The sequence below is a fragment of the Leopardus geoffroyi genome, chromosome C2 (genome assembly GCF_018350155.1).
Source record: "Leopardus geoffroyi isolate Oge1 chromosome C2, O.geoffroyi_Oge1_pat1.0, whole genome shotgun sequence".
Taxonomy (NCBI): domain Eukaryota; kingdom Metazoa; phylum Chordata; class Mammalia; order Carnivora; family Felidae; genus Leopardus; species Leopardus geoffroyi.
Genome location: NC_059333.1, coordinates 115,320,283 through 115,344,898, shown reverse-complemented (window position 1 = coordinate 115,344,898; position 24,616 = coordinate 115,320,283). Strand labels below are relative to the sequence as shown.

General features: G+C 39.1%; 1 protein-coding gene and 1 pseudogene across 12 annotated transcripts in view; both read right to left on the bottom strand.

The window, feature by feature from the left end:
• HLTF (helicase like transcription factor) overlaps nucleotides 1-10,501 on the bottom strand; it is a 52,106-nt gene extending 41,605 nt beyond the window's left edge. For 10 of the 12 annotated variants that reach the window (XM_045503327.1, XM_045503329.1, XM_045503328.1 and 7 more), the window contains exons 1-3: nucleotides 10,268-10,498; nucleotides 8,939-9,146; nucleotides 920-1,086 (exon numbers count right to left, since the gene is read on the bottom strand). In XM_045503327.1, the coding sequence (XP_045359283.1) occupies nucleotides 920-1,086; nucleotides 8,939-9,146; nucleotides 10,268-10,287 (395 nt within the window). In that variant the 5' untranslated portion in view covers nucleotides 10,288-10,498. Of the gene's footprint in view, nucleotides 1-919; nucleotides 1,087-8,938; nucleotides 9,147-10,267 lie in introns of all 12 variants that reach the window. The other 2 variants (XM_045503334.1, XM_045503338.1) reach the window with 1 other exon arrangement.
• Nucleotides 10,502-14,441: 3,940 nt separating this feature from the next.
• On the bottom strand, nucleotides 14,442-15,453 carry LOC123610388 (annotated as a pseudogene).
• Nucleotides 15,454-24,616: the final 9,163 nt, after the last annotated feature.

Genomic DNA, 24,616 nt, shown 5'->3' with positions numbered 1-24,616 from the left:
AAGGAAAATAAAATACATTCACATTACTATACTGCATTTATTAAAAAAAAAATCTGCATATAATGGGGCCCAGGCAGGTCAAACCATTTTGTTCAAGGGTCAACTGTTTTTCTGATCAAGGATTCACTAAAAGTTTATTCTCAGTATCTGAAAAATTTAATAAACTGAGATTGGAGAAAACAAGTAAAGTGAGAAGATATTACTGAACATTTATCATCAAACTTCACCTTTTCATATCCTCAATATTCCATACTTCAACTGAGATCACAAACTAAATGCCTAAAAGAGAAAAGATAACCAAGGAGACTGGGAGTTTAAAAAAAAAAAAAAAAGAAGTGGTAGAACTGGGAGAGGCAGTAAGGGCATTACTCGGGGTATTAAAGCAGGAGCTGCTACTCTGTTCCAGTCAACTAATGTCCTGTGAAAATGAAGGTCAGATCTGCCATTTGTCAACAGAAATATTCATAAATAATTTTTACATTAGGGAAAAAGTTACCCTGTATAAAATGTAGGGTATCCAGGTATTTGAATACTGGAAATAAACGAAAAATTGTAAAACATGTAGGCAAAATGAAATGCACCTACATATGATCACAGGCTACCAGTTTACCACCTCAGGTTTAAACAAACAGTTCCCAACTCCCAAAACTATGCACTAAAAGGCTTGGACAGATGGTGTGGGCTTCCTAATATCTGAGCAAAGTCAATTTTTCTCTGTGGTAATAATTCAATAGGAAAGTGAAAGAACAGTTGTTTCATGGCTAAGGTAGTAGAGGCAGATGAGAAAAGAATTAACATACTAATTGAACACATACTAAAGGCACAGTGACAAAAGATGTCAGGGCAACTATACTGACTCTTAACAAATTCAAAGATTGCAACTTACAATTATTAAAACTAAACTCTGAAAGTACATTACCCTTCAATTTGTGCCAATTTGTTGTCCATGATATAGGCCAAAGCAGCTGCTAGATCTTTCTTTAAATGGCCAACCTGATTTCCATTCACATTGTTTACTTTAACTGCATTCTTATCATAGGGGTTATTGGGTTCCCGTTGTAATGCAACCATTTCATTATTATTAACCTAATGAAATAATCAACAGATAATATTATAAATAATAAACATACAATAGGAGCTTTCTTCATCAAACTTTATCTGGGATTTCCATTCATTTTTTAATGCTTACCAAATAACACTTCATATAAGAAATATGTATTTTCTTGGATTCATACTTGTAATAGTAATATAAAAAGCATATTTTGTAATGATTCTTTTACAGCACTTTTTTAACTTACATTCACTGGGAAGTTAACAAATCCTTGATATCTGAAAGATACAATCAAAACTAAATAAAAGATTCACACTATCTAAAATTTTCAACATCATAACTTCTGGAAACAGGTAATCTTTATGGAGTGCTTATTACATACCATTATTCTAAGTACATAACAGAGATTTGACTTTTTAAATCCTCACAACACTACTGGTAGATACTGTCATTACACCCAATTTTACAGATGAAGACTAAAGCATAGAAAAGTTAAGTAACTTGCCCAAAGTCACAAAACTAGTAGTATAGCAGAGCTAGAATTTAAATCCAGGAAGGCTGGTTCCTAAGTCTGATTTCTCCAGACTCTAAAAGGGGGAAAGATATTAATTATAAGTCAGAATGGATCTGAATAAGAAAATATATCCAACCTTCAACTCATGCCATTTCTGATTTCACTTGACTAAAAGTTGGCTGAAGATAACATCATTGAAAATGGAAGAGTAAGGACTTTTGAAAATTCTTGCATAAAAGCAATGAAAAAACTGACAGAAATGGTCAGAATCAACTTTTCCAGACATCTGGAAACCAGCCAAAATATTGGAGAAACCCTGGGCAGGGGTGTTAATTCAAGAAAAAAACTGATGGACACCTGGGTGGCTCAGTTGGTTAAGCATCCGACTTCGGCTCAGGTCATAATCTCCTAGTTTGTGAGTTCGAGCTTCATGTCGGGCTCTGTGCTGACAGCTCAGAGCCTGAAGCCTGTTTCAGATTCTGTGTGTGTGTGTGTGTCTCTCTCTCTCTCTGCCCCTCCCCCACTCAGTCTCTGTCTCTCTCTCTCAAAAATAAATATTTTAAAAAATTAAAAAAAAAAAAAAAAAACAAGGAAGAAAAACAGCTGAACATTAGTGCCCTAGTTCCATCTCCAGCTTTCAGCTGCATGATAGCCTTTAAAAATAACAATCTTCTGGGGGTGCCTGGGTGGCTCAGCCAGTTGAATGCCTGACTCTTGATTTCAGCTCAGGTCATGATCTCATCATGGCTCATGGGGTACAGCCCCTCCGGCTTTGCGCTGACAACACGGAGCCTGCTAGGGATTCTCTTTTTGCCCCCATCCCAGATCAAAATAAACAAACATTAAAAAAAAATAATAACCTATGAAAATTCTTGGTGTAGTCTAGCAGTCACTAGAGGGAGTATAATGGAACAGAATCTTTCAAAGATTCATTCCCAAAGAACTGTCATTATTTGACCTGTATCAAGGTGCTCCAGAAGATCCCCACCTGCAAAGTGATTTCTCTTTGATCTCTCTGCTCATCCACCACAAAAAACCTCCCTTGGGTGAATGTTGGTCAAAAACAATTTTACAGGCAGTGGATAACAAGTGGAGTAAACAATAAAATAACCAAAAGGATTAAAAGGAAAGCTGAGACTAAGATGTTCATAGGGGCTTTGAAAAGCTCCAATACATTCCTGGGAATGTAGAAGGCCATATGCAAGCATAGGGCTATATACATGCAAAGGGCTGTACATATGATCAGGAAAAGACCCGAGAAGACCCTGAGCTCTGACCTCTGGATAAACTTGAGGTTCTGAACAACCAGGACATGAAGGTTAAGGCAGAGTTGTCAACTGCCTGGCTGAGTGCTGAAGGAGTGCCCCAAATGCAAACAGACCCTCTCTTACTAAATACTGATTGATGCACAGACCCTCTCTTACTAAAGACTGACAGATGTACAGACCCTCTCTTACTAAAGACTGACAGATGTACTGGCTCTGGTATAATCATAAGCTGACCATTAAGCTAACCATGCAAAGACATCAGTAGATTATACAGGGTTAATTCAGAAAAGTCACTAAACAAGCAACAATTACCAAAATCAGCAACAACAAACAACTCTGGAGATGAAGAATCTAATTTTTACAGCTGCCACATTATTTTAAATGTCCACTTTTTAAAAAAAATTTTTTTTTAACATTTATTTATTTTTGGGAGACAGAGCATGAGCGGGGGAGGGGCAAAGAGAGAAGGAGACACAGAATCTGAAGCAGGCTGCAGACTCTGAGCAAGCTGTAAGCACAGAGCCTGATGTGGGGCTCGAACCCACAAACTGGGAGATCATGACCTGAGCAAAAGTCGGATGCTCAACTGACTGAGCCACCCAGGCGCCCTTAAATGTCCACTTTTCAACAACAAAAAAATGAGACATGCAAAGAAATGAGAAGGTATGGTTTACTCATAGGAAAAAAGCTACCAACTATCCCTAAGAAAGCACAGGTGTTTGCCCTAACTAGAAAAAAAATTTTAAGTATGTTCAAAAACCTAAAGAAAACCATGTACTAAAGGAGAAAGCACTATAAATAAGTAGGTCTCACCAAACAGAATTTCTGTTGTCAAGAGTATAATAAAGTCAAAAAATTCACTAGAGAGGCTCAACAGCAGATATGAGGAGGCAGAAGAGTCAATGAAGTTCAAGACAGGTCAGTTACATTATTGAGTCTGAGGAACAGTTACAGAGTCTGAGGAATAGAAAGAAAAAAGAATGAAGAAATATGAACAGGCCTCAGAGACCTGTGGGACAACAGCAACCCTATCTGACATTCACATACCGAGTCTCAGAAGAGAAGAAAAGGGGAAGAAATAATAGCCAAAAACTCCCCCAAATATGATAAAAAAACACTAATCTATACATCTTAGAAGTGCAACAAACTCCAAATAAACTAACCTCAAAGAGATGCAAACCCAGACACATCATAATCAAGCTGTGGAAAAAAAATCTTGAAAGCAACAAGAGGTACAATTCATTTATAAGGGATCCTCAGTAAGATTAACATCAGAAAGCAGAGGCCAAAAGACAGTGGAGTAACTTTTCAAAGTGCTTCAAAAACTTCAGCCAAGATTTCTATATCGGATAAAACTATCCTTCAAAAGTACAGGAGAAATTAAAACATTCCAGTTAGGGGTGCCTAGGTGGCTCAGTAGGTTAAGCATCAGACTCTTGGTTTTGGTTCAGGTCATGATCTCATGGTTTGTGAGTTCAAGCCGTGTGTCAGACTCTGCACTGACAGTGTGGAGCATGCTTGGGATTCTCTCTCTCCCTCTCTCTCAAAATAAATAAAATAAATATTTAAAATAAATAAGTAAAATATAATACATACAAATCAAAATGTTGGAGACTATAAAAACAAAGAAAACATGGTCCAAGCACCAAGACAAGAAAGGACATATTAAAAAAAAATTAAAATAACAAAAAGAATTACAACTAATCTAACAATACTTTCAGAATAGGAAAGAAATAATCTACTTTATTATAAAATACTTTGATGTGTCTAGATATAAAAACTTTAACCGGGGCACCTGGGTGGCGCAGTCGGTTAAGCGTCCGACTTCAGCCAGGTCACGATCTCACGGTCCGTGAGTTCGAGCCCCGCGTCAGGCTCTGGGCTGATGGCTCAGAGCCTGGAGCCTGTTTCCGATTCTGTGTCTCCCTCTCTCTCTGACCCTCCCCCGTTCATGCTCTGTCTCTCTCTGTCCCAAAAATAAATAAACGTTGAAAAAAAAAAAATTTAAAAAACTTTAACCATAAACTTACCAAAAACACACTTAAAAAAAAAGTTAAAAATTAGCAATGCCAACGTTATATATCAAAACTTAAATGATACAGTCAATGCAGTACTTTGAAGAATGTTTAAAAGATTGAAATGTATTAAATTATTACAAGTTCAAATCAAGTATCTAAAAATAAAACGAAAATAGGAAACAGAATATAAAACGAATGAACAAAGAAAAATAATAACCAGAAAAAAAAAAATCCAAGAAAGTTTGCTTGAAAACATGAAACATATAAATCTCTATCGAGGCTAATCAATAAAAACTAGACACAAATATATGGGGTGCCTTGGTGGCTCAGTCAGTTGAGCGTCCAACTCTTGATTTCAGCTCAGGTAATGATCCCAGAGTCATGGAATCAAGCCCTTCCTCGGGCTCCACCCCAAGCATGGAACCTGCTTAAGCTTCTCTTTCTCTGCCCTTCTCTCTCTCTCTCTCTCTCTCTCTCTCTCTCTCTCTCTGCCCTTATCTCTCCCTCTCTCTCACTCCCCCCCCCACCCCGTCCCTCTCCCTCATTTGGGCTCTCTCTCTTAAAAACAAAACAAAAAAACAAGACACAAATATAGAACACAAAGAATAAAGACCTGTATATAACCATAAACACAGTTAAAATATTTTCAAGTATAAATGTTACTAATACTCTGTAGCAATACATTTGGAAATTTAAATAAAATAGATGCTTTTCTTTAAAAATATAAGTTGCCAAAACTGACTCAATAAGTATTTGAATCATGCACAGTTTGAATGAAGCTAGAATTAAAAGGTACACACTGTTTGATTTAATGCATATAAAGTTCCAGAACAGGCTAAATTAATCAATAACAACAAACTTAGATTGTAGTTGTTAGTACAGGTACAGCAGAAATGACTGCAGCAAGACACAAGAGAACTTTCAGGGATGATGGAAATAATCTATACCTTGACTGGAATGGTGATTATCACATATATGTATTTGTCAAAACTATTAGAATAATATACTTAAAAATGTGTGCATTTTCTCATGTAAACCACATGTCAATAGAGCTGGAAAAAAGTTGAAAATAGTAAGTATGAACAGATAAATACCTCAATTTTTATTACAATACATTTTCATAATAATGATTAACTCCAAAATGTCCATCAATAAGGAAATTTAAGGTACCATATAGACTTGTATTGATGTGAAAAGATATTCCTAATATTCTATCAAGAGAAAGAAGGGTAATCACTGTAATGGACATATTATGATATCATTTTTTAAATACATAACGTGATTTCAATTTACATGCATATGCTCACAGAATAAAGTGTAGAAAAATAAAATGAGTAAGTTATGGTCCAGGATGGTAGACTACAAGAAGATTTAGTGCTTTTTCTTTTAGCCATTTTAAAATAATGAATATGTATTACCTATAAAATACATTTTGAAAAATTAAAAAAGCGATGATTACTTTTAATGAGCTTACCACATTTACATTAGCTTACCAGTGTCACAGAAATTATTCTAAGATCAACAAATAGTGAATGTTCTAAGATCAGAAACAACCATAATCTAGCATTTCACAATGGCTTAAAATAATTTAGAAAACAATCTAAGTTTTGAAAAATACACAAATTAGAAATAGGAAAGCTCAGAGATGGATATGAGAACTAAAGAAGAGATGGACATGATAAGAATTGACTTCAGGAAAAAATCAGAAATGAAAAACTATTTCAGAATTAAAAACTAAAGAAGAACACAAAAGTCCACAGACTTTATGGAAAACATGGTAAGGGAAATAAAGGACGAAAAATTAAAAAGTGAAAAAAATATGAAAGTATTTCAGAGGAAGAAATAACCACATACACAGGCATACATATATGCAGAAGAGATCTAATACATACAGAGTAGAATGGAGTCCCTAAAGGACAAAGCAAGTATTTAAAACTGTAATTAAAGAAAATTTTTGTGAAATAGAAGAAAATGAAGTTACAGAGGAATCATAAGACATACCTTAATAAAACTACTAGGCTTCAAGCTTATGAAAAATGCCCTTTAGTCATCAAGGCAAAAATTTCCAATTCACTTATATATGGGAGAAAAATCATGCTGGTATCAGAATTCTCACCAGCAACATTTATGCAACATCAAATTATCATGGAGAGAACATATGGGTCAAGGACTTTATATTCAGCCGAAAGTGCTCTTTAAGTATAAATATCACAATTACAAACACACAAAAATTCAGGAAATCTTGTTCTTTCCTAAGGAATCTTCTAGATAACACATTTCAGACAATTACAAAATAATCTAAGAAGCTGCAATATAAAGAAAATACAGGAGAATTAAACACTAGACAAATCCATATCATGAAATTCTTTCCCAAAGAATTTCCTAAGAATATGCTTCGGACAACCAAAAAATTATTTGAGAAGCTTTGACATAAGAAAAATATGAGGGAATAGAAGAACTGACAAATGCAGAACCTTGCATAGCACAAAAAATGTAAAATAAAAAAGTAAAAAAAAAGCAACCCACAAAACAAATGTAGTTTCTGCAACAAATCAATGACATGAAGGAACATAACCACCAAAGGTAATGTATGAACTTTCTTTGATACCAATTTTTAAAAAATGACCTATAAAAAGACATTTTTTTTTTTAATTTTTTTTTTTCAACGTTTTTATTTATTTTTGGTACAGAGAGAGACAGAACATGAACGGGGGAGGGGCAGAGAGAGAGGGAGACACAGAATCGGAAACAGGCTCCAGGCTCTGAGCCATCAGCCCAGAGCCCGACGCGGGGCTCGAACTCCCGGACCGCGAGATCGTGACCTGGCTGAAGTCGGCCGCTTAACCGACTGCGCCACCCAGGCGCCCCTAAAAAGACATTTTTAAACAATCAAGAAAACAGATTATGGATTAGTTGCTGGATGTAATAAGAAATTATTATTTTGTTAAGTATGAAAATGACAGGAGAAGTCTGAACTTTTTTAGAGATACATACTGAATTATATGGATGTAAACTAATACAATAGAGATTTTTAGGACTAAAGGATAAAAGAAAAAGAAAAAGTGATGAAACAAATGTGCAAAAAATTTGTTAACTGCTGAATCTGGATCACAGGTATGTGGTTTACTACATTATTCTACTTTCACACGTTTAAAACATTTCCTAAGAAGTTAAAAAATAGAACTAGAGACATATCATCCAAATAGCACAGAAACATACTACATAACCATAACAAAGAAAATTACTGACCAAAGAAAGTCCTATATACTACCTCTCTCTCTCTCTCTCTCTCTCACACACACACACACTCTCACACATACACATACACACACACACTGCAAACAGAGACAAAGACAGACAGACGTAGGGAGAAAAACTGGGAGACAGTCTTACTACAGAAAGGAAAAAAAAAAGGACCTAAAAACAGGTAATTCCCTTATCTAGTAGGAATTAATCTTCCTAAATTAAAAATATTAGAGTACAGAAACATCCTGAGGGACACAAGAGAAGGCAAAGAACTGACTTGGAAATCACTTTGCAAATGTACCTAGTATCTGTACTTCCTGAAAACAAATCATCTTATCTTCTTAAGCTTCAGTTCCTCGGTTATAAAGAGGGGCTAACAGGGGACCTGGGTGGCTCAACCGGTTGAGCGTCCAGCTCTTGATTTCAGGCTCAGGTTATGATCCTAGAGTCATGGGATCAAGCGCCCGGTGGAGCCTGGTAAAGATTCTCTCTTCTCTCTCTCTCTCCCTCTGCCCCTCTCTCCCACTCACGCCCTCTCTCTAAAAATCAAAAAAAAAAAAAAAAAAAAGGGGGGGGGGATAATAGATGTCCTATCTGCCACACAATCATTGCAGCCATCAAATGAGACCATTTAGGAAAAAGTGTTTTGTATATTATAAACAGGATACAAGTGCCCAAAAAAAGAAAAAAACAATTAGTCATTAGGTTATTTGTTATCTCTTGCTCAGATACACTCTAATTACTTAAAATAAGTATTAATTATAAAACCACCTTCCAATTCTTTTCTTCTAGATATTATCTTCTAAGTATATTTCATCTTAATATCTAATGTTATACTCACTACTCCTGTGTAATAGCGTAGTCCAACTACATGACCTCTCAAAGTTCCAAATAAAACTGAATCTAGCTCTTCATCACTAGTTAGGAAATCGTCTGGAGGTATAATATCTTGGAATTCAAAACGGGGAAAGAAAGTTGGATATGAGAGGCGTGGAAAATTTCCATGGGCTCCGTATTGGACAGTCTGCAAGTACTTCCAAACAGGATCTCTATTTAAAAAAGCACAGAAAAACGATACAATATTTAATCAAGTATTTCCCAAAGACGGTATTATATTTTTGGCCATTTGTTTTCTCATTTCAACATGTTAAATCTTTAGTGGGAATTGCCGCATATTGATAGAGTTTCTCTGGGTAGAGCAGGGTGTGGAGTGGGGAAGGTTTCCAAGAACCCTACCTGTTCAGTGATGCCTCTTCTACCCACCAAGTACTCAAAATGAAAACTCCAACAAGGGTTTGGAAATCTCCTTCCTAGTGAAGATCATCTATTTAAATTGCGATGTATGTGATGTCTGTAACTCTAATTACATACCAAATTTCAACAGAAATTGAACTAGAAAAGGCTTGCAAATATAGAACTATTATTATACGTGAAGCTATTTATATCGTTACAGATAAATCGAGCATCCACTATCTTAATTCTCTCCAAACAGAACCCTTGTTTTATTCAGGCACCCAAATCACGCCACCACGGGAAGCTGAACTCAAGCTTCCCACTCCGTTGGTTTAAGGGTATCCTCAAACCCCTCATGGATAACTGTTTCAGGAACAGGCGTGTAAACCAATCTGAAAAATGGAAAATAAGAGGAAGCCGGCTGAGGCGCTTCCAGGAAGTTTCCACTCTTCCAAGAACAGATGGAAGCTATTTCCCCGCGTTTTCCTTTTACGCCGTACATTAATCTTCTGGCTCCACTGAAAATACATATTTCCATGCCTAAGAATGCACATAAACTGTGAGGTACTGGGGGACAAGGGCTGTCTTAATCGGCCCTTTATTTCGAGCACATCGCCTAGCGCACAGTGGGCATCTAACGGGTGTTTGCTCAATCAAGGTCCGGGCTAAAGAGCGGAGCTTTGAACCCCAGGACCACCACAGCCCTTGAGAGAGATTTCCCCAAGGCCCTGGCATGAGGCTCGCCAGAGGAGCCTCCCCTCTCCAGCCAAGACTATGCCTTTATTTCTCCCGCGGCGATACGAGCCACCAGCAGGACGAATACAAGCTGCACTGGGAACGCGAAGGGAGCTCGAAGGGAACGCGGGGAAGGTCAGGTTCATTTGGGGACGCCGACAGGCCGTTACCCCCTACGCCCCACCCCCTCCGCCCCCTTCACCTCTTGAACATCCAGGACATGGCGCTGAGCGGGTGACGAGCGGAACGCCTGGGCGCCCCAAATCGCTCTCGAGCCGCCTCGATACGCCTCCCTATAGGCCCCACAGCCGAGAAGCCCAGGGCAGATTCCGAGCGCCTGAGGAAAAGCGCACGACTGGAAGACGCGAGGCTAGTCAAACGTCGACGCCGTCGCCTTCTAGCAACAATCTGAGAGACCAGCGACGCTTCGTGACTGACATTGGCAAAGTCCAATCGCGAGGAAGGAGCCTAGGAAAATGAACCAATCAGAGCACAGAGAGGAGGGCAACTCCGCCCCACGCAGGGATTCAAAGACTGTAGGGGGTCCCGGCTGCAGGGGCGGTTCCATCCGGGTTCTTCCCCGCCCCCAAGGCGGGCGCGCGGGAAAGCCACGCTGCTCTTGGAGCTCGCGTGGCGTGTTGGCGGTGTCTGCGTTTTGTTTGATCCCTTGGTTCAAACACAGGGAGACGACTCTCTTTTCCACTGTTTGCCCCGGGCCTCACGTCTCAGACCCCTTTTTCAGGCCTTACCTCATCCTGCCTCTAATTTCCTCATTTGATGTGACCTGTAACGGGGTCTTCTAAATAAGCCCCGAGATTTTCCGAGCTCTGGAGATAGCAAAGAGTTACTTTCCTTCACTTCCTGTGGCGAACCCTGAGTGTTTTGCCCTCAAACTATTCATTTGAAGTGTCGCTAGCGAATCTGAGCATACGGAGTTCAGGAGAACCTCCTGCATTTTTTTTTTTTTTTTTTAAGGAAAATTTTCATTTCTAGTAGATTAAAGGCATACAGTGATTGATAGCATAACTTTGTTGGTGATTGCTGGGAGTGGTGAGGGGGACCAGCTTCACCTGAAGCACGTCGCTGCCCAGGTGCGTAGTGGGAAGAAGCCTATTTTCCTTAGGGAACTGTAGGAGGAACTGCGCTCCACGATTGGCTTTTGTGAACGAGTCTGAGGACAGTCAGAGGAGAACTGGATTTGGGGTGGGTTGGCCAGGGGGCCCGGCTACAACTGCGGGGCTGGCAAGGCTGGGCTCTGCACCTTGGGAGCCTAGAAGAGGCTAATTCAGCCGGCCTTTTAACTGGTGCGGGAGCTGCACCAGAGTAGGAAGCTGATAGTGACTTTGAACTGCACTTAGGGGTCCATAAGTTTAATAAGAGAATTGCAGGATCAGAGGAAATGTATTTGTGAATAGGAGCGATGTTGACATTTGCCCTTCATAGAGTAGTCCATTTTTACTCTTCCAACAGCAGACGATGAGGGGTATTCAATGAGTTTTTCAAGAGCCATTTGTTCGTTTTCCTAAACTATCACCTGTAAGCATGAACCAGCAGTGGAAAGAGAAATGTAATTTGCAGCAACTTTAAGAATCTTAATTTCCAAAAGTCTTGCTATGATACAAAAACTTCCAAGTTTATGTCATAACTAACAGGCTCGGGAAGACTATATATGATGTGTTTTTGCTTGTTTGCTTTGTTCACTAATACGTAGATAGTGGCAAAGTTCAATAGAAGAGGAGAATTTTCAGGAATGACATACGAGAGTTTATACTGTATCTTAGGGAAAGGGCCTGAATCCCATCCATCACCCTAGGCCAAGCATGACAAAGGGAGGGATGATAGCTCAATAATTTCTGAGATCCCATTAAAAAAGGAAGCTATGTTTTATTTTCCAGATTGTAGCCTCAAGGTTCTGCAGATCTTGGAGTCTTAAGAGATGAGAAATGTGCCAAGGCAATAAAGGAATAAAGGCTAATAAAGGGGCTCTGTTAAAGGGCTCAATGGCAGCCTTTCAAAATCTTACGACAGTCCCCAGTGACTCTCCAGCTCTGTGAAGGCTGGAGGACTTCACTAGGTCATAGTTCTAGCCAACAGAAGCAGGAGGCTGGTGCCTAAAGATGAGGTGGGACAAGTTATATCAGTAGTCGATGCCTGCTGAAGGTAAATGGTACCCAAACATAAGCCCCCTAAAGAGTAACAGAATGGGGACTGAATCTGAAACCTGTATTTAATTGACTTCAAATCTTAACATGCCCAAACTACTTGGAAGTGACTAAGTTACCTCCCATTAGGCAAACTGAAGGTGTAAGACAAATTAAATTCAATAAAAAAATACAAAGCATTATCTCTGCAAATGGAGTCCGTGATTGAATTAATACATACTACTACACATCCATATACACATACCTCAGTGAATTTATACCTAGGTATTTATAGCAGATACCTCTAGATGGTTGAATTAGGGGATTTTCATTTTCTTCTTTTTTATAATATGCATGTAAAATGTTCTCTGTATTGAAAATGTATTGCCCTTTTGCCATAAGAAAATTATAAAAGATATAAACTAAATTGTATTAAAGAAATTATGAAGTATTTCAACTTTGTTTTTGTTACTTACAGAAAAGTTGAAAAATTACTACAAAAAGTTCCCTCATACCTCTTACCCCATTTGTTTTAATGATATACATAATCACAGTACAATTTTCTTTATTGTTGTTGTTTTCATTTTTCAATATATGAAGTTTATTGTCAAATTGGTTTCCATACAACACCCAGTGCTCATCCCAAAGTACAATTTTTCAAAATCAAGAAATTAACACTGATACAATACTATTTCTGAACTTTTTTTTTAATACAGAATACAGAGGAAAGGATCAAAGATAAAATCTTTTGTGGCTTATTTACAACAGAATTTTCTCAGACTTAATCAGAACCCCAACAGATATTGGGGCAGATTTCTGTGTACATCAGCTGGCAGGGCAGAGGAAGTAATATAAAATGCCAAATAAAAATCTTCAATAATATAATGAATATCAAGTGCCTGCCTTGAAATAAGCACTCAATAAATGCTCTGTCGTTGCTATTATTGAAATAGAATTATTATCTAATGAGTCTCTAGCATTTAACAAGAAATATAGTTGATTGAAGCTTTTTTCCTGGTGCTCAACAGCTGGATTATTCCTAAATACCAGAATAACACTGTTTCCAGAAGCCAGTCATTTTTCCAGGTGTGTGTCCTTGATCGGACTGAATTGTTTCATCAAGAACCAGGAGACACTCTGATCTCAACTCCCATTCTGAGAAATCTGTGGTGTTCCAGATTACAGAAGGCTTTCTCAGGAGATAATTGTTTCCTCCTCCTTCAGGCCTTGACTAATGCTCCTACTCAGCAGAAGACCAGAATTGCTGAAGAATCAGGCCTGTCTGGGATCCTAACTTCAGGAAAGCACAACTCTGGGCCATGGAATTATTTAGCGTTCTTGTCATGGCCATGGTGAAAATTCTTATTTTAATGAATACTGCAAGGATTGGTGAAAATTTTTCTGCCTCCTTTATGGCTGGAAAATTAAAAAAACAAAACCTCAACTCTAAATACACTTTAGATATTATGAAAAATACTTTTTTAATGTGGGAAACTATATAGTATTAGCAAATCAGTTTTTAGTCATCATCACAATTCACCAAACCGCTGCATCCTACAACCATACATAGGCTAATCCAAAATTAAGGTTAACTTGCCATCCTTTAGAAAGTTAAAAAAACCTACAAAATGTCAAACACATTTCTCAGATTTGAAGAAAAAAAGAGCATTTGAATACATATTTGGAGGAATTTAATCTGACCTAATAGAATTAGAAATTCCAAGAGACTCAAGTTCATAAACAGATGAAACTTGAGGATGAAAATATATTAATATCATGCTTGAACTGCTAACTTTGTAATATTTACAAATGACATTTCCATTTCTCAAATATTTTAGACGGTGTTGGGTCAAAGAGATTAAAGTCAGATGTACCCCCATACTAAGTCAACACAGATGGCTGTAAATATTCAGAAAATTGAGCTTATCAGGAAACAGTTGGCTACATTATAAATTTGTGGAAAAAAAAAGATAATTAAGAGAACAAGACACATTTTTACCCGTAACATTAATACAGATTTTTTTTTCTTGAAACAATGCGAAACAAAGCTAGCCTGGTGTTCTAAGATGTGCTTTTTCAGATACTCTGGTAAGAGAGAAATCACTATAACCTTGTTTAAAATTACCCTTTATTTGAAAGAAAATTTTGAATTTAGGAAAGAAGTAGCAAACATATTTTAAAAAATATTGACTGTCATAAATTGTTTATTAGGTTAAGAATTTTAATTTACTTACATTAGCAGTAACTGGAGCTGGAGAGTACTGCGTCTTCTCCAAGCTGCCTCATGTGGAACTTGTGACCCTTTCCAAGGCCACGCCTCTTGGGGCCTACAGGTCAATTCTTGAATCTCCCTGTGCTTGAGAGCTAGTTTGCTGATCCAGTGAGTGTCGGGATTTCTTCTGACAGCTTTATGTAATGGATCAATGGGGATAACCTCAAAGAATTCGTACGTGGGATCTTCACCAATCCAGTAAAAATTCAGGACTCTCAGAGCCCCATGGTGGCATCCAGCTTATTCCTAGGCAAGAGTGAAGACTTGGGGCAAACTTTAGCTGGTTAACACCATGATGGACAGGCTTGCCATAGGTTGCACCTTTAGGAACTGGGCATTTGTAGTCACCGCAGTGCACGTGAATCCGATACATGACATAACCTTGCTTGGCGTTGTATCCCAGTCTGGGGGCTTTAGCACGCAGGGCTGAATGGGGTACCCTGTAGAGCGCAGAGTAACTGGCAGTACTGAGAATAAAGCACATTATATCAGACTGTGTCTTTCTCCATAGCTCCAGGATGTACGCGTAAGCGCCCATCTTGGTTGACCTTTGAGTGAAATGGCTGCTGCCAGATGGAAAGAAAAAGAGCTTTCTCCCACAATCCCTTTTGGGCGCCTCTTAATTTTTTTTTTTCTAAGTACTAAATAGAGTAGTTCTCAATGTTTTACCCCAAGAATCCCTTTATTATTTAAAGATCACCTAAAACTTAGTATTCAGGTTTTTAATCAAGAGTTTTTAATTAGCTTTTAACAAACTTGAAATCATGTATTTTCAGGAAAAATACTTTTGAAAAGCTTTTTTAAACCTATACATTTTTATTTGAGGAGGTATGTTTAATTTTTTTTATACCAAAAATAGGTGGATAAATATTATTAACTTTGCCAGGGGTTCCTGGCCTCAGGCTGGGAATTACAGAGGTCTATGTGCCAGACACTTGTATATACACATACAAAAGTGAATAGTACATGGTTATTAAGAATAAAAGATAAGTTGTGATGGACAATGGGTGTTACACGTAAGTGATTAATCACTGAATTCTACTCCTGAAAACAAATTGCACTGTATGTTAACTAAAATTTAAATTTAAAAAAATAACTGGAAAAAAAGATAATTAATATATAGTCTCTAACTATACAAAAGAAAATAATGCATGTCTTACATGGGGTTATAAAGCAGAAAGGCACACCCAATGAGATACAAATCACTAAACTGCAAGGGAGATTAACAAAGTGGGGTAATAGAGATAAAAAAAATACTGGGCTCTGGAAACTAGGGAAAGGAAGCTTCACAGACGAGGAAGCATCTAAACTAGAGGGGAATGACGATTTCAATGAGTGTGTTGCAAAGGAGTCTTTAAAACTGGAGGGAAAAAAGCACCAAGTCAGAGAAGCAGGCCATTTAAAATATGATGGAGTGCTTATTTTGGGTAAAAGAGTGTCTAATGAGACTATAAAACAGAAATGAAATGTCATCCAACTAAACCCAGAAAGAATGCAGTTCTATATTTCTCAATATCAATTTAATGTAGAATTTGGGCTGGACTACAGAAATAACAAGAGAGTAAATGTTTTCCCAAACACTAAGACTTGACCTGATTTTGTTGATGTTAATTAGCCAAGGGATTGTCCTGCTGTCCACCACCCACCGCAAGAGTCCCTTGCAATCAATGCCACACTTAGCAAGAATCTTCCTTAATGGATATTGTCTCTGCCCAAAACAAACTACAGCCCTTCCTCAACTTATTATGGGGTTATTTCCTGATAAGCCTATCTTATGTTGAGAATATCTTAAGTTGAAAATGCATTTAATACACTTAACCTACAGAGCACCATCACTTAGCTTGGCCTACCTTAAAAGTGCTCAGATTTGTTAGCCTACAGTGGGGCAGAATCCTCTAACACGAGCTTATTTTATAATAAAGTGTGGATTATCTCATGTAATTTATTGAATACTGCATTGTAAGTGAAAAACAGAATAGTTCTAAGTGTATCAGTTGATTGTCCCTGGGATCACATGGCTGACTGGGATGCTGCCTAGCATCATGACAGTATCGCAATGCCTATCAGTAGCCCAGAAAAAGATCCAAATTCAAAATATGAAGTGCAGTTGCTACTGAATGTATTCACTTCTGCACCACAGTAAAGACAAAAAAAAAAAAAAAAAATCATCAAGTCAAACGATTGTGATCGCCTGTAAAACAAAAACAATATGAAACAAAACAAACACAAATCCAAAACAAAACTAAGAGACCATCACAGCAAGCTTTGAGCCCGCATAGTTGACCTGTGCCCCAACATATTTCCTCTCCTACTCCCTCCACATTAAACACCACACAAACAGTAAAATAAAAGTCCACATCAACCTAAAAATCTTACTGGAACACTGCTGTGTAACTAGATGTTGTCATCTTCCTCCTCTACCGACTAAACATTCTCATTCATTAAGCTAGGGAATCATTACAATTATTATTGTTTTAGATTTCAAAGGTAGTTCAAAGTCCCAGAACAAACACAACGAAATTACATATTCTTCTTCCTCATCACTGAGGATTAATTATCCCAAGGCCTACCGTCTAAATCCCCATTTCCTGATTCTAAGACTAGTGTAATGTTCTACCTCACATCATACAATTTAACAACTGACAATATACACAAAGACATTAAAAGTCACACAAAAGTCAAAAGTAAAAAAAAAAAAAAACAACAACACGCAAAAACATCTGTACGTGGCATCACACAGGCTAAACTTAGCTAAAGACACAAAAATTTACTAGTTTTACTAAAACTATGGGCATCTTAGGATGTACTTGAGAAATTATCGGTTTACTAAAATAGGGTACAAATTTCAGGTGGGAGCAGAACACTAAAACCACGTTATACTCTGACAGAAGCCTTAGCCCTGACCATACCCCTTGCCCGGCTTCCTGCCTTGCGGTCCTTCTGGTTTCAGCTCCAACTTCAGTTGCTCTGGGAAACCTTTCTCACCCACTCGCTTCCGCTCAGCACAGCAATTAAAATACATGCCCTTCTACTCAGGCCATTTTGTCAGCTAGCTTGTTAGCCCTTTCCAAATTGTGAGCTCTGGAATGAATAAATCCCACGCCATCCGAAGGTCTGGCAGAACCCCGATAAAGAAGCAGAACGTCCGCAGCCCTTCAGGCTACACCAATCGGAGCCTCGGCGGGAGGCGGCACGTGCCCACTTCTCGCGAGAGCAGATACCAGGCTCCAGCGCGCAATGCGCATGAGGAATTGGGAATGCGGACCTGGAGACCAAAAACTACTTATCCCAGAATTCTGTGGGCATGCATCCTCCTTATCCAGGACTATGTTTCCAAGAAAGCCCTGCAAGATCTCAGTCCGTGTTGGGAAGCTTTTCTCTCATCAGAATGCAAACGGCAGGATTAACCCGTATGTTTCCTTATGCTGCCGAAGCTGAGGCAGTCCCTAGATTTCCCGGGATGGTGTCAGCGAAGCCTCGTTTCGACTTGTCATAGTTTGTTAGACCATGATGTCGTTAGAAGTTCTGAGAAATCGAGATTTTGCAAGGAGTAGAAGGATCAGGGAGACAGCTGCGCCCGACCCAGCGTTGTGCCAAGCAAGGGCAGATGGCTGAGGACGCCCAGGTCTTCTTCAACTCACACTGGCCAGGATGGTGTCTTGGCATTAGGGCTTCTGGGAGTCACACTGTGGTGGCAACCAGTCTTCAGCTCCCGAAGTCTTCGTAGGGGCAGTGGAGTCGTTGGCTGTTCTCAGTATCAATCTGCAGGGAAACGACCTAACGGGGCTCCAGACCTCCCTTCTCCCTTGCTCCTAATCTTCAATTCTACCGTATTTCTGCTTCAGAGACTCAACTCTGCAAGTCTGTCTGCAAGGATCCACATCCCCCACCCTGCTTCTCCCATCCCCTAGTCCCTAAATCTTCAGCCTCTACCCTCCAACAGTTTCTTACTTTGTTTCAGACCCTACAATCCCGTGCTTTTTGTTAGTATTGTGGCATCATTCATTGTTCCCTCATATTGAGAATGCCACATCTCTAGTGCCCCATTAGTGCTGAGACTCTAGGTTAGCCAGGGGCTTTCAGAAACCTGCCTGGAGAAAATAGTTCTGTATTTGGGCTTCAGTGTCCCCGCTTGAAGCCCCATATGAAGCCTCTTGGATTCAGGACATAGAGAACAGATATGTCAAGATGAATCACCTCCTACTGATGATGGCAATACCTTTCATTGGGTATGGAGACAGTTATTACCTTAACCAGAAGGCCCAGTCAGTCAGACTTTCCTAGCCAGGAGTGTAACCTTTTCCTTCTACCCCACAGAAGAAATAAAAACCCTAGGCCTCATTACTCCTCTCCAGGTACTTCTGGCTCGGGTCAGTTATGTGACTGTGTTTGGCAATTACAGGAATCAAGGTCATGCTTGGAAGCTAGAAATAGAACCCGGAAGCTATTGATGCACATGGGTGGTGCTGTTACTGGGAGGTTATGAAGACATTGCTGCTCTGTGGGAGGACGCCCTTGAGAGGAAGGGGAAGTTACAGGACCAGTTACATTTCAGTTTCACAGCTATCAATGATTCTTGTGTGATCTTGATTAGCTTACATTCTAGATCTAAATTTCCCTTTCTAGATATACGTATAAATGGTAAAGGGGCATAGAAGTGGAGGATAGTCCTCACTGACACCTTTTCACTGTGTTAAAGGCATTCTTACCACGAAAGAAAAGTAATTATTTTTAGGTTCTAATCACACCACCAGAGGGCACTATCGACTGTCTGAAGAGCAATTTAGTTTACAACTTCATCAGCCCTGTTATGTTGTCATAGTTTTTACACACATTACTTAGAAAAATGAAACAATGTCCCAGTAAAGTCATTAATTTATTTAGCACCAACATCAGAAGGAAAACCAGTCTGTTAAACCAGAGGTTCCCAACCTTGTCTCATATTGGAATCTTTAAGAGATACTGATGCCTGGCCCCTATCTCCAAACATTCCGATTTCATTTTGATAAGGGGTGCAATGTGAGCTTCGGTAATTTAAAAAGCTCCCCAGTGATTCTAATGTGCGGCAAAATTTGGGAACGGCAGCAAGTCCTCTGCTCAGTTTTAATAAAGGAGTGTGAACCTGATCTAAACGTTACATGTTTTCAACTTCATAAGAGAAAAGCAGGAGTCCTTAGGGAAGCAATTCCAGGAATGCACTTGATGCAGTTCCAACTGGAAGCAATGATAGCCTCTCTGTGCTATTTAGTGTTCCCAAGAACAAGAGCCTTACTGGAGTGACTAGAGAATTGGGTTGAAAGATGATAATAATAGCAGCTTTCATTTATTAAACTTTTATAGTGTGCCAAATATATCTTACCCTTAACAGGTTTTAGCTCATTTAGAATAAAATAAAAGAATAAAAGGCTAGAAGCTATCATTATTTCCACTTTACACATGCAGAAACAGGTACAGAATGGTTGAATAATTTGCCACAATCACACAGTACAGCTAGCAAAGCCTGGGTTCAAATCCAGATAGTCTTGTCTCCTGGAGCACAAACTCTTTTTTTTTTAATGTTTATTTATTTATTTTTGAGAGAAAGAGCACAAGCAGGGGAGGGGCAGAGAGAGACAGAGGGAGACACAGAATCTGAAGCAGACTCCAGGCTCCGAGCTGTCAGCACAGAGTTGGTTGCAGGGCTTGAACTGACGAACTGTGAGATCATGACCTGATCCAAAGTTGGATGTTTAACTGACTGAGCTGCCCAGGCACCCCTCACAAACTCTTAATCACTGCGCTATTCTATTTCCTAATCCACAAATAGTGAATTTTTTCCTTTTCTCCCCACTTGGTCTATGTATTTAGTTTTCACATCCTTTTTTGTCCCTCCTTCATTCTCTACTCATGTCCAAGGCCTACATGTCTGGCCATTGTTCATTTTCAGATTACTCAAGTTTCTAGCACTGTATAACACTCTGGGAAGATACAAGGCTATAACATTTTCTCACTATGTGGTGGGCCCTTCACTAAAAACTTTATGTGTATTATCTCATATGAGGCTTACAATAGCAGTTTTAAATACCTGTTGAAGAAATAGGCTTAGTGAGGTGACATAACTTTTTCAGCTGATATGACTTGGTTTCAAGCTGTTTACCCTGGCATTTCCATCTGTCTTATGAGTCCCAGTTAAGTATTTATCAAAAAGGGGAAAAAAGGGAGGAAAGGAAGAAAAGAAAGGAAAGAAAAAGGAAAGAGGGAACATAGAAAGAAAAGAGGGAAGAGCTTTTCTCTGTTAAAGATATTATGAACATTCTAGAACAGGTCCAAATTCCCTTAGTCTGAGCCTGAGTGAGGAGATGGTTTTCCTAATGTCATCCCACCAGGATGGAATTCTGAAGCACCGTTATGTGAGATTTGCCTTTGGCTTAGGCTGGTATCTTCTTCTGGGTATTTATCTTGTGTCCCCCACTAAGGAGCAAGTTCTGTGTCTCCTACTCCCTCACTTCACTCAGCATGTTGGCTTATATGTAGTAGCAAAGAATCATCAGGTGCTTTTTAGATATGGATGATACCTCATCTTGCTCATTCCCCTTGTTCTACAGATGTGGAAACTCAGCTCTAGGGATATTGTTGGCACCAAGACCATGGTTATTGTAAAGCTGGGATTAGAATTGACTATCAGCTGGCGGCACCTGGGTGGCTCAGTTGGTTGAGCAACCAGCTCCTGATTTTGGCTGAGGTCATGATCCCAGAGTTGCAGGATTGAGCCCCAGCCGGGCTCTGCTCTCAGTGTGGAGCCTGCTTAAGATTCTCTCTCCTTCTGCCCCTCTCCCTCTGCCCCTTTCCCGCACTCTCTCTCTCTAAAAAAAAAAAAAGAAAGAAAGAAAAAATAGAATTGACTATCAGCTGAATGCTCTTGGCACTCTTCCAAACTCAATAAATATTTGTTGACTTGTGGATTGGTTTATTTTACTGTCAAAATAACCTGTAATGGGATTGGTACAATACATTATACATGTGGAAACGTAAGACTATTTCATGAAGTAGTTACCACTGTAAATAATTTTTGGCTGTAATAAGATTTCAGATTCATTCAGCCAAATAGTTTGCTGAATGGTTCTCAAAGTTTGGTCTGGAGATTAGCAGCATTAACATTGCCTAGGAATTTGTTAGAAATGCAGTTTCTCTGACTCTGCTATAGACTTACTGAATCAGAAAGTGGGGGCGAGGCACAGCAAAAAGTATTTTAACAAGCCCTCCAGGAATGTCTGATGCATACTCAGGTTTGTGAACCACCGGTTTGGTGTGAAGGGTCTGTTTGGTTTAAGAAATATATAACTAATGAAAAGACTAAAGATTTTGTATAATGGGATTTTTAAAAAAATCAGATAACCTGCTTACATATTACCTTTATTAGGACTTGTCTGGCCCAGGAACAAGAAAATGGTCACTTGAAATATTTTGACTTCCCCTCTTTCTCCACCCCTCCCCTGCTCATTCTCTCTGTCTACCTCTCTCTCTCTCAAAAATAAACATTTAAAAAATATTTTGTCAAAAATTCAGTTTCTACCATAAAATTATTCTCTAGAATAAACCTTTCTGAAAAGATATAGGATTAGACTCTCATGACAGAAGCAATGCAAAGCCAGGAATTGCAAGTATATGTATTTAACAAGATGTACCTGTTAATAGATACAGGCTACCTGTTAATGAATACAGGTAGTTCATAGAAAATTCTGTTAGTTCATAGTTCAAATAAAATAATGTCAACTCATGAAATAAATATATTTATACGAGGTATAGTTAACTTATATATGTTTGCCTGTGTGGGAAAAAGGGAATATGCACTTAGAATGTTTCAATCAGAGAGCTCTGTGATTAGTTAGGAAACAGTTTTCATACAATTTCAGCAATGACCTAGCTCCGTAGAGGATGCTACCAGTTCTTTCAAGTTAGGAATCATTCTATATATGGAAATTCCAGAAGGGGCCACTCTTTTTTTTTTTTTTTTAAGTTTATTTATTTATTTTGAGAGAGAGAGAGAGGGAGAGAGACTGCATGTGAGTTGGGGAAGGGCAGAGTGAGAGGGAGAGAGAGAGAATCCCAAGCAGGCTCCATTCTGCCAATGCAGAGCCCAACTCGGGGCTGGAACCTATGAAACCATGAGATTGTGACCTGAGCTGAAACCAAGAGTCGAACTCTTAACCAACTGAGCCACCCAGGCACCCCATAAGGGGCTGCTCTTGACTACAACAGAAACTGAGTGAGCTAGGCATAACCCAATCTGGAGGTCACCAGAAATGTAAATTGTCCCTCTGAGCAAAGAAGGCATCTATTGCATTAGCCCTGCTTTACTGAGTGAAAATGTAGAGATGGAAATGTGGGTGTGTGTATGCGCGTGTGGCATTGAGTGTAAGGAGAAATTTACTTTCTTTCAGGAAATTGACAACTGTAGCCCAGAGGACTATTCTGAGAACACTGTGAGATTTTGTAACCTTTGGAATTTACCCATCTTTGTTATTTACTGTTTCTGCCTGTTTGTTTTGTTTTCCTAGCATTAATTAGGAGCAAATATATTCAAAAGCCAGAGTAACTGAAGATAGATTTTAAAAGTAGTCTTGTGGGAGAAGGAATCCCAAGGCAAAGAGTGGGTATGGATGGAAGCCACAGAAGGAAAGGAAAGGACAATAGGCTGTGAAGTTACCAGGGTGAACAAAGCAAAGGGCCCATGTGGAGATTGACTTATGGCCATACATGACAGTAGAAAAATGGGAGTAAAAGTTGGCTTTGGTGGCAACTTGGGCATATGTGCAGTTGCTACCCGACTTTCTAAATTGTTTATTTATATTTTGAGACAGAGAGAGAGAGAGAGAAAGCATGAGCAAGGGAGGGGCAGAAAGAGAGGGAGACAGAAAGAAACCCAAGCAGACTCCAAACTGTCAGCATGGAGCCCGACGTGGGGCACGATCTCAGGAACCATGAGATCATGATCAGAGCAGAAATCAAGAGTCAGATGCTTAACCAACTGAGTCACCCAGGCACCCCGCTACCTGACATTCTAAACCATCATTCACACTTTCTTTAAAGCCCAAGACAAGTTCTGTATACCATTATACTTTGGGTTGCTATAGAAATCCTTTCTACTTTAATAACATTGGTATTTTAAACTTCTAGGATAGCTTGCCCACCTTCCTTTGTGCCCTAATGAGTTGGCCTCTTTAAGTGACAAACTGCAAAAAGACATGAGGTGATATACCAGTAAGAAATTCTGAGCTGGGATATTTTGTTCCTTTAGATAAGTGTTTCCTGAGTAGAGATTCTTAGATGCTCTGAACATTCATGTTTTTGAAACACAGTGTGTTTTGACTTCTATATTTTTAAGTGGAATGAAAAAAATAACTACAAATTACCCATGAAAGCAAAACAATGTGAAAGACCCTAAAAGTTTTTTCAGTGAGGAATTGGGATATACAGGACATCAGATGAACATCTGCTGGGTACTGTTGCACACTCTACTCTGCTCCGTGAGCCTGGGAATGATACCAGAAAAAAGAGGAAAGTCATGGAGGTCAAAGAGGGAGACCAACTTTCTGCTACAGCAGAAAATTGAAAGGATTGCATTTTATGTGGAAGACGCTCAGGAGTGAAAATGCAAGGAGGCACCGCTCTGTATTCCTTCTGGTCTCTGTATGATGCCTTGATGTCTGTCTCCAGGCTTCTTATATTTATCAATCCTGCAAATGTAGAAACTAATCCTAAACTTTTCTTCAGGCCGAAAGACGGCCAATCCAACTTCACTATCCTTTCCCAGTCTGTTAACAAATGATGGGATGCTAGCAAATGGCAGGGGCACCCATAGCACAAGTGTGGGTTGATCAATAAAGGAAATGCATGGTGTGATTTTGAAAGCAACTCTACATTTCTATAGATGCCAGCAAACTGATCTAAACACGAAATGTAGTAGGATCCACTTGAATAAGAGATAATGACTTTGTGTCACTTTATTGTCTGAGTGACAGTCTCTGAATGCCCTAGCTTTGCACATGCTAGGGTCTCAATGCCAGACTATCAGTGGAGATCAGGGATGCCCAGCAAGGTCCTGGAAGTCTTCCAAAAGAGCTCCACAGCTGGAACCTACTTTTGCTTGAGGCCTCTA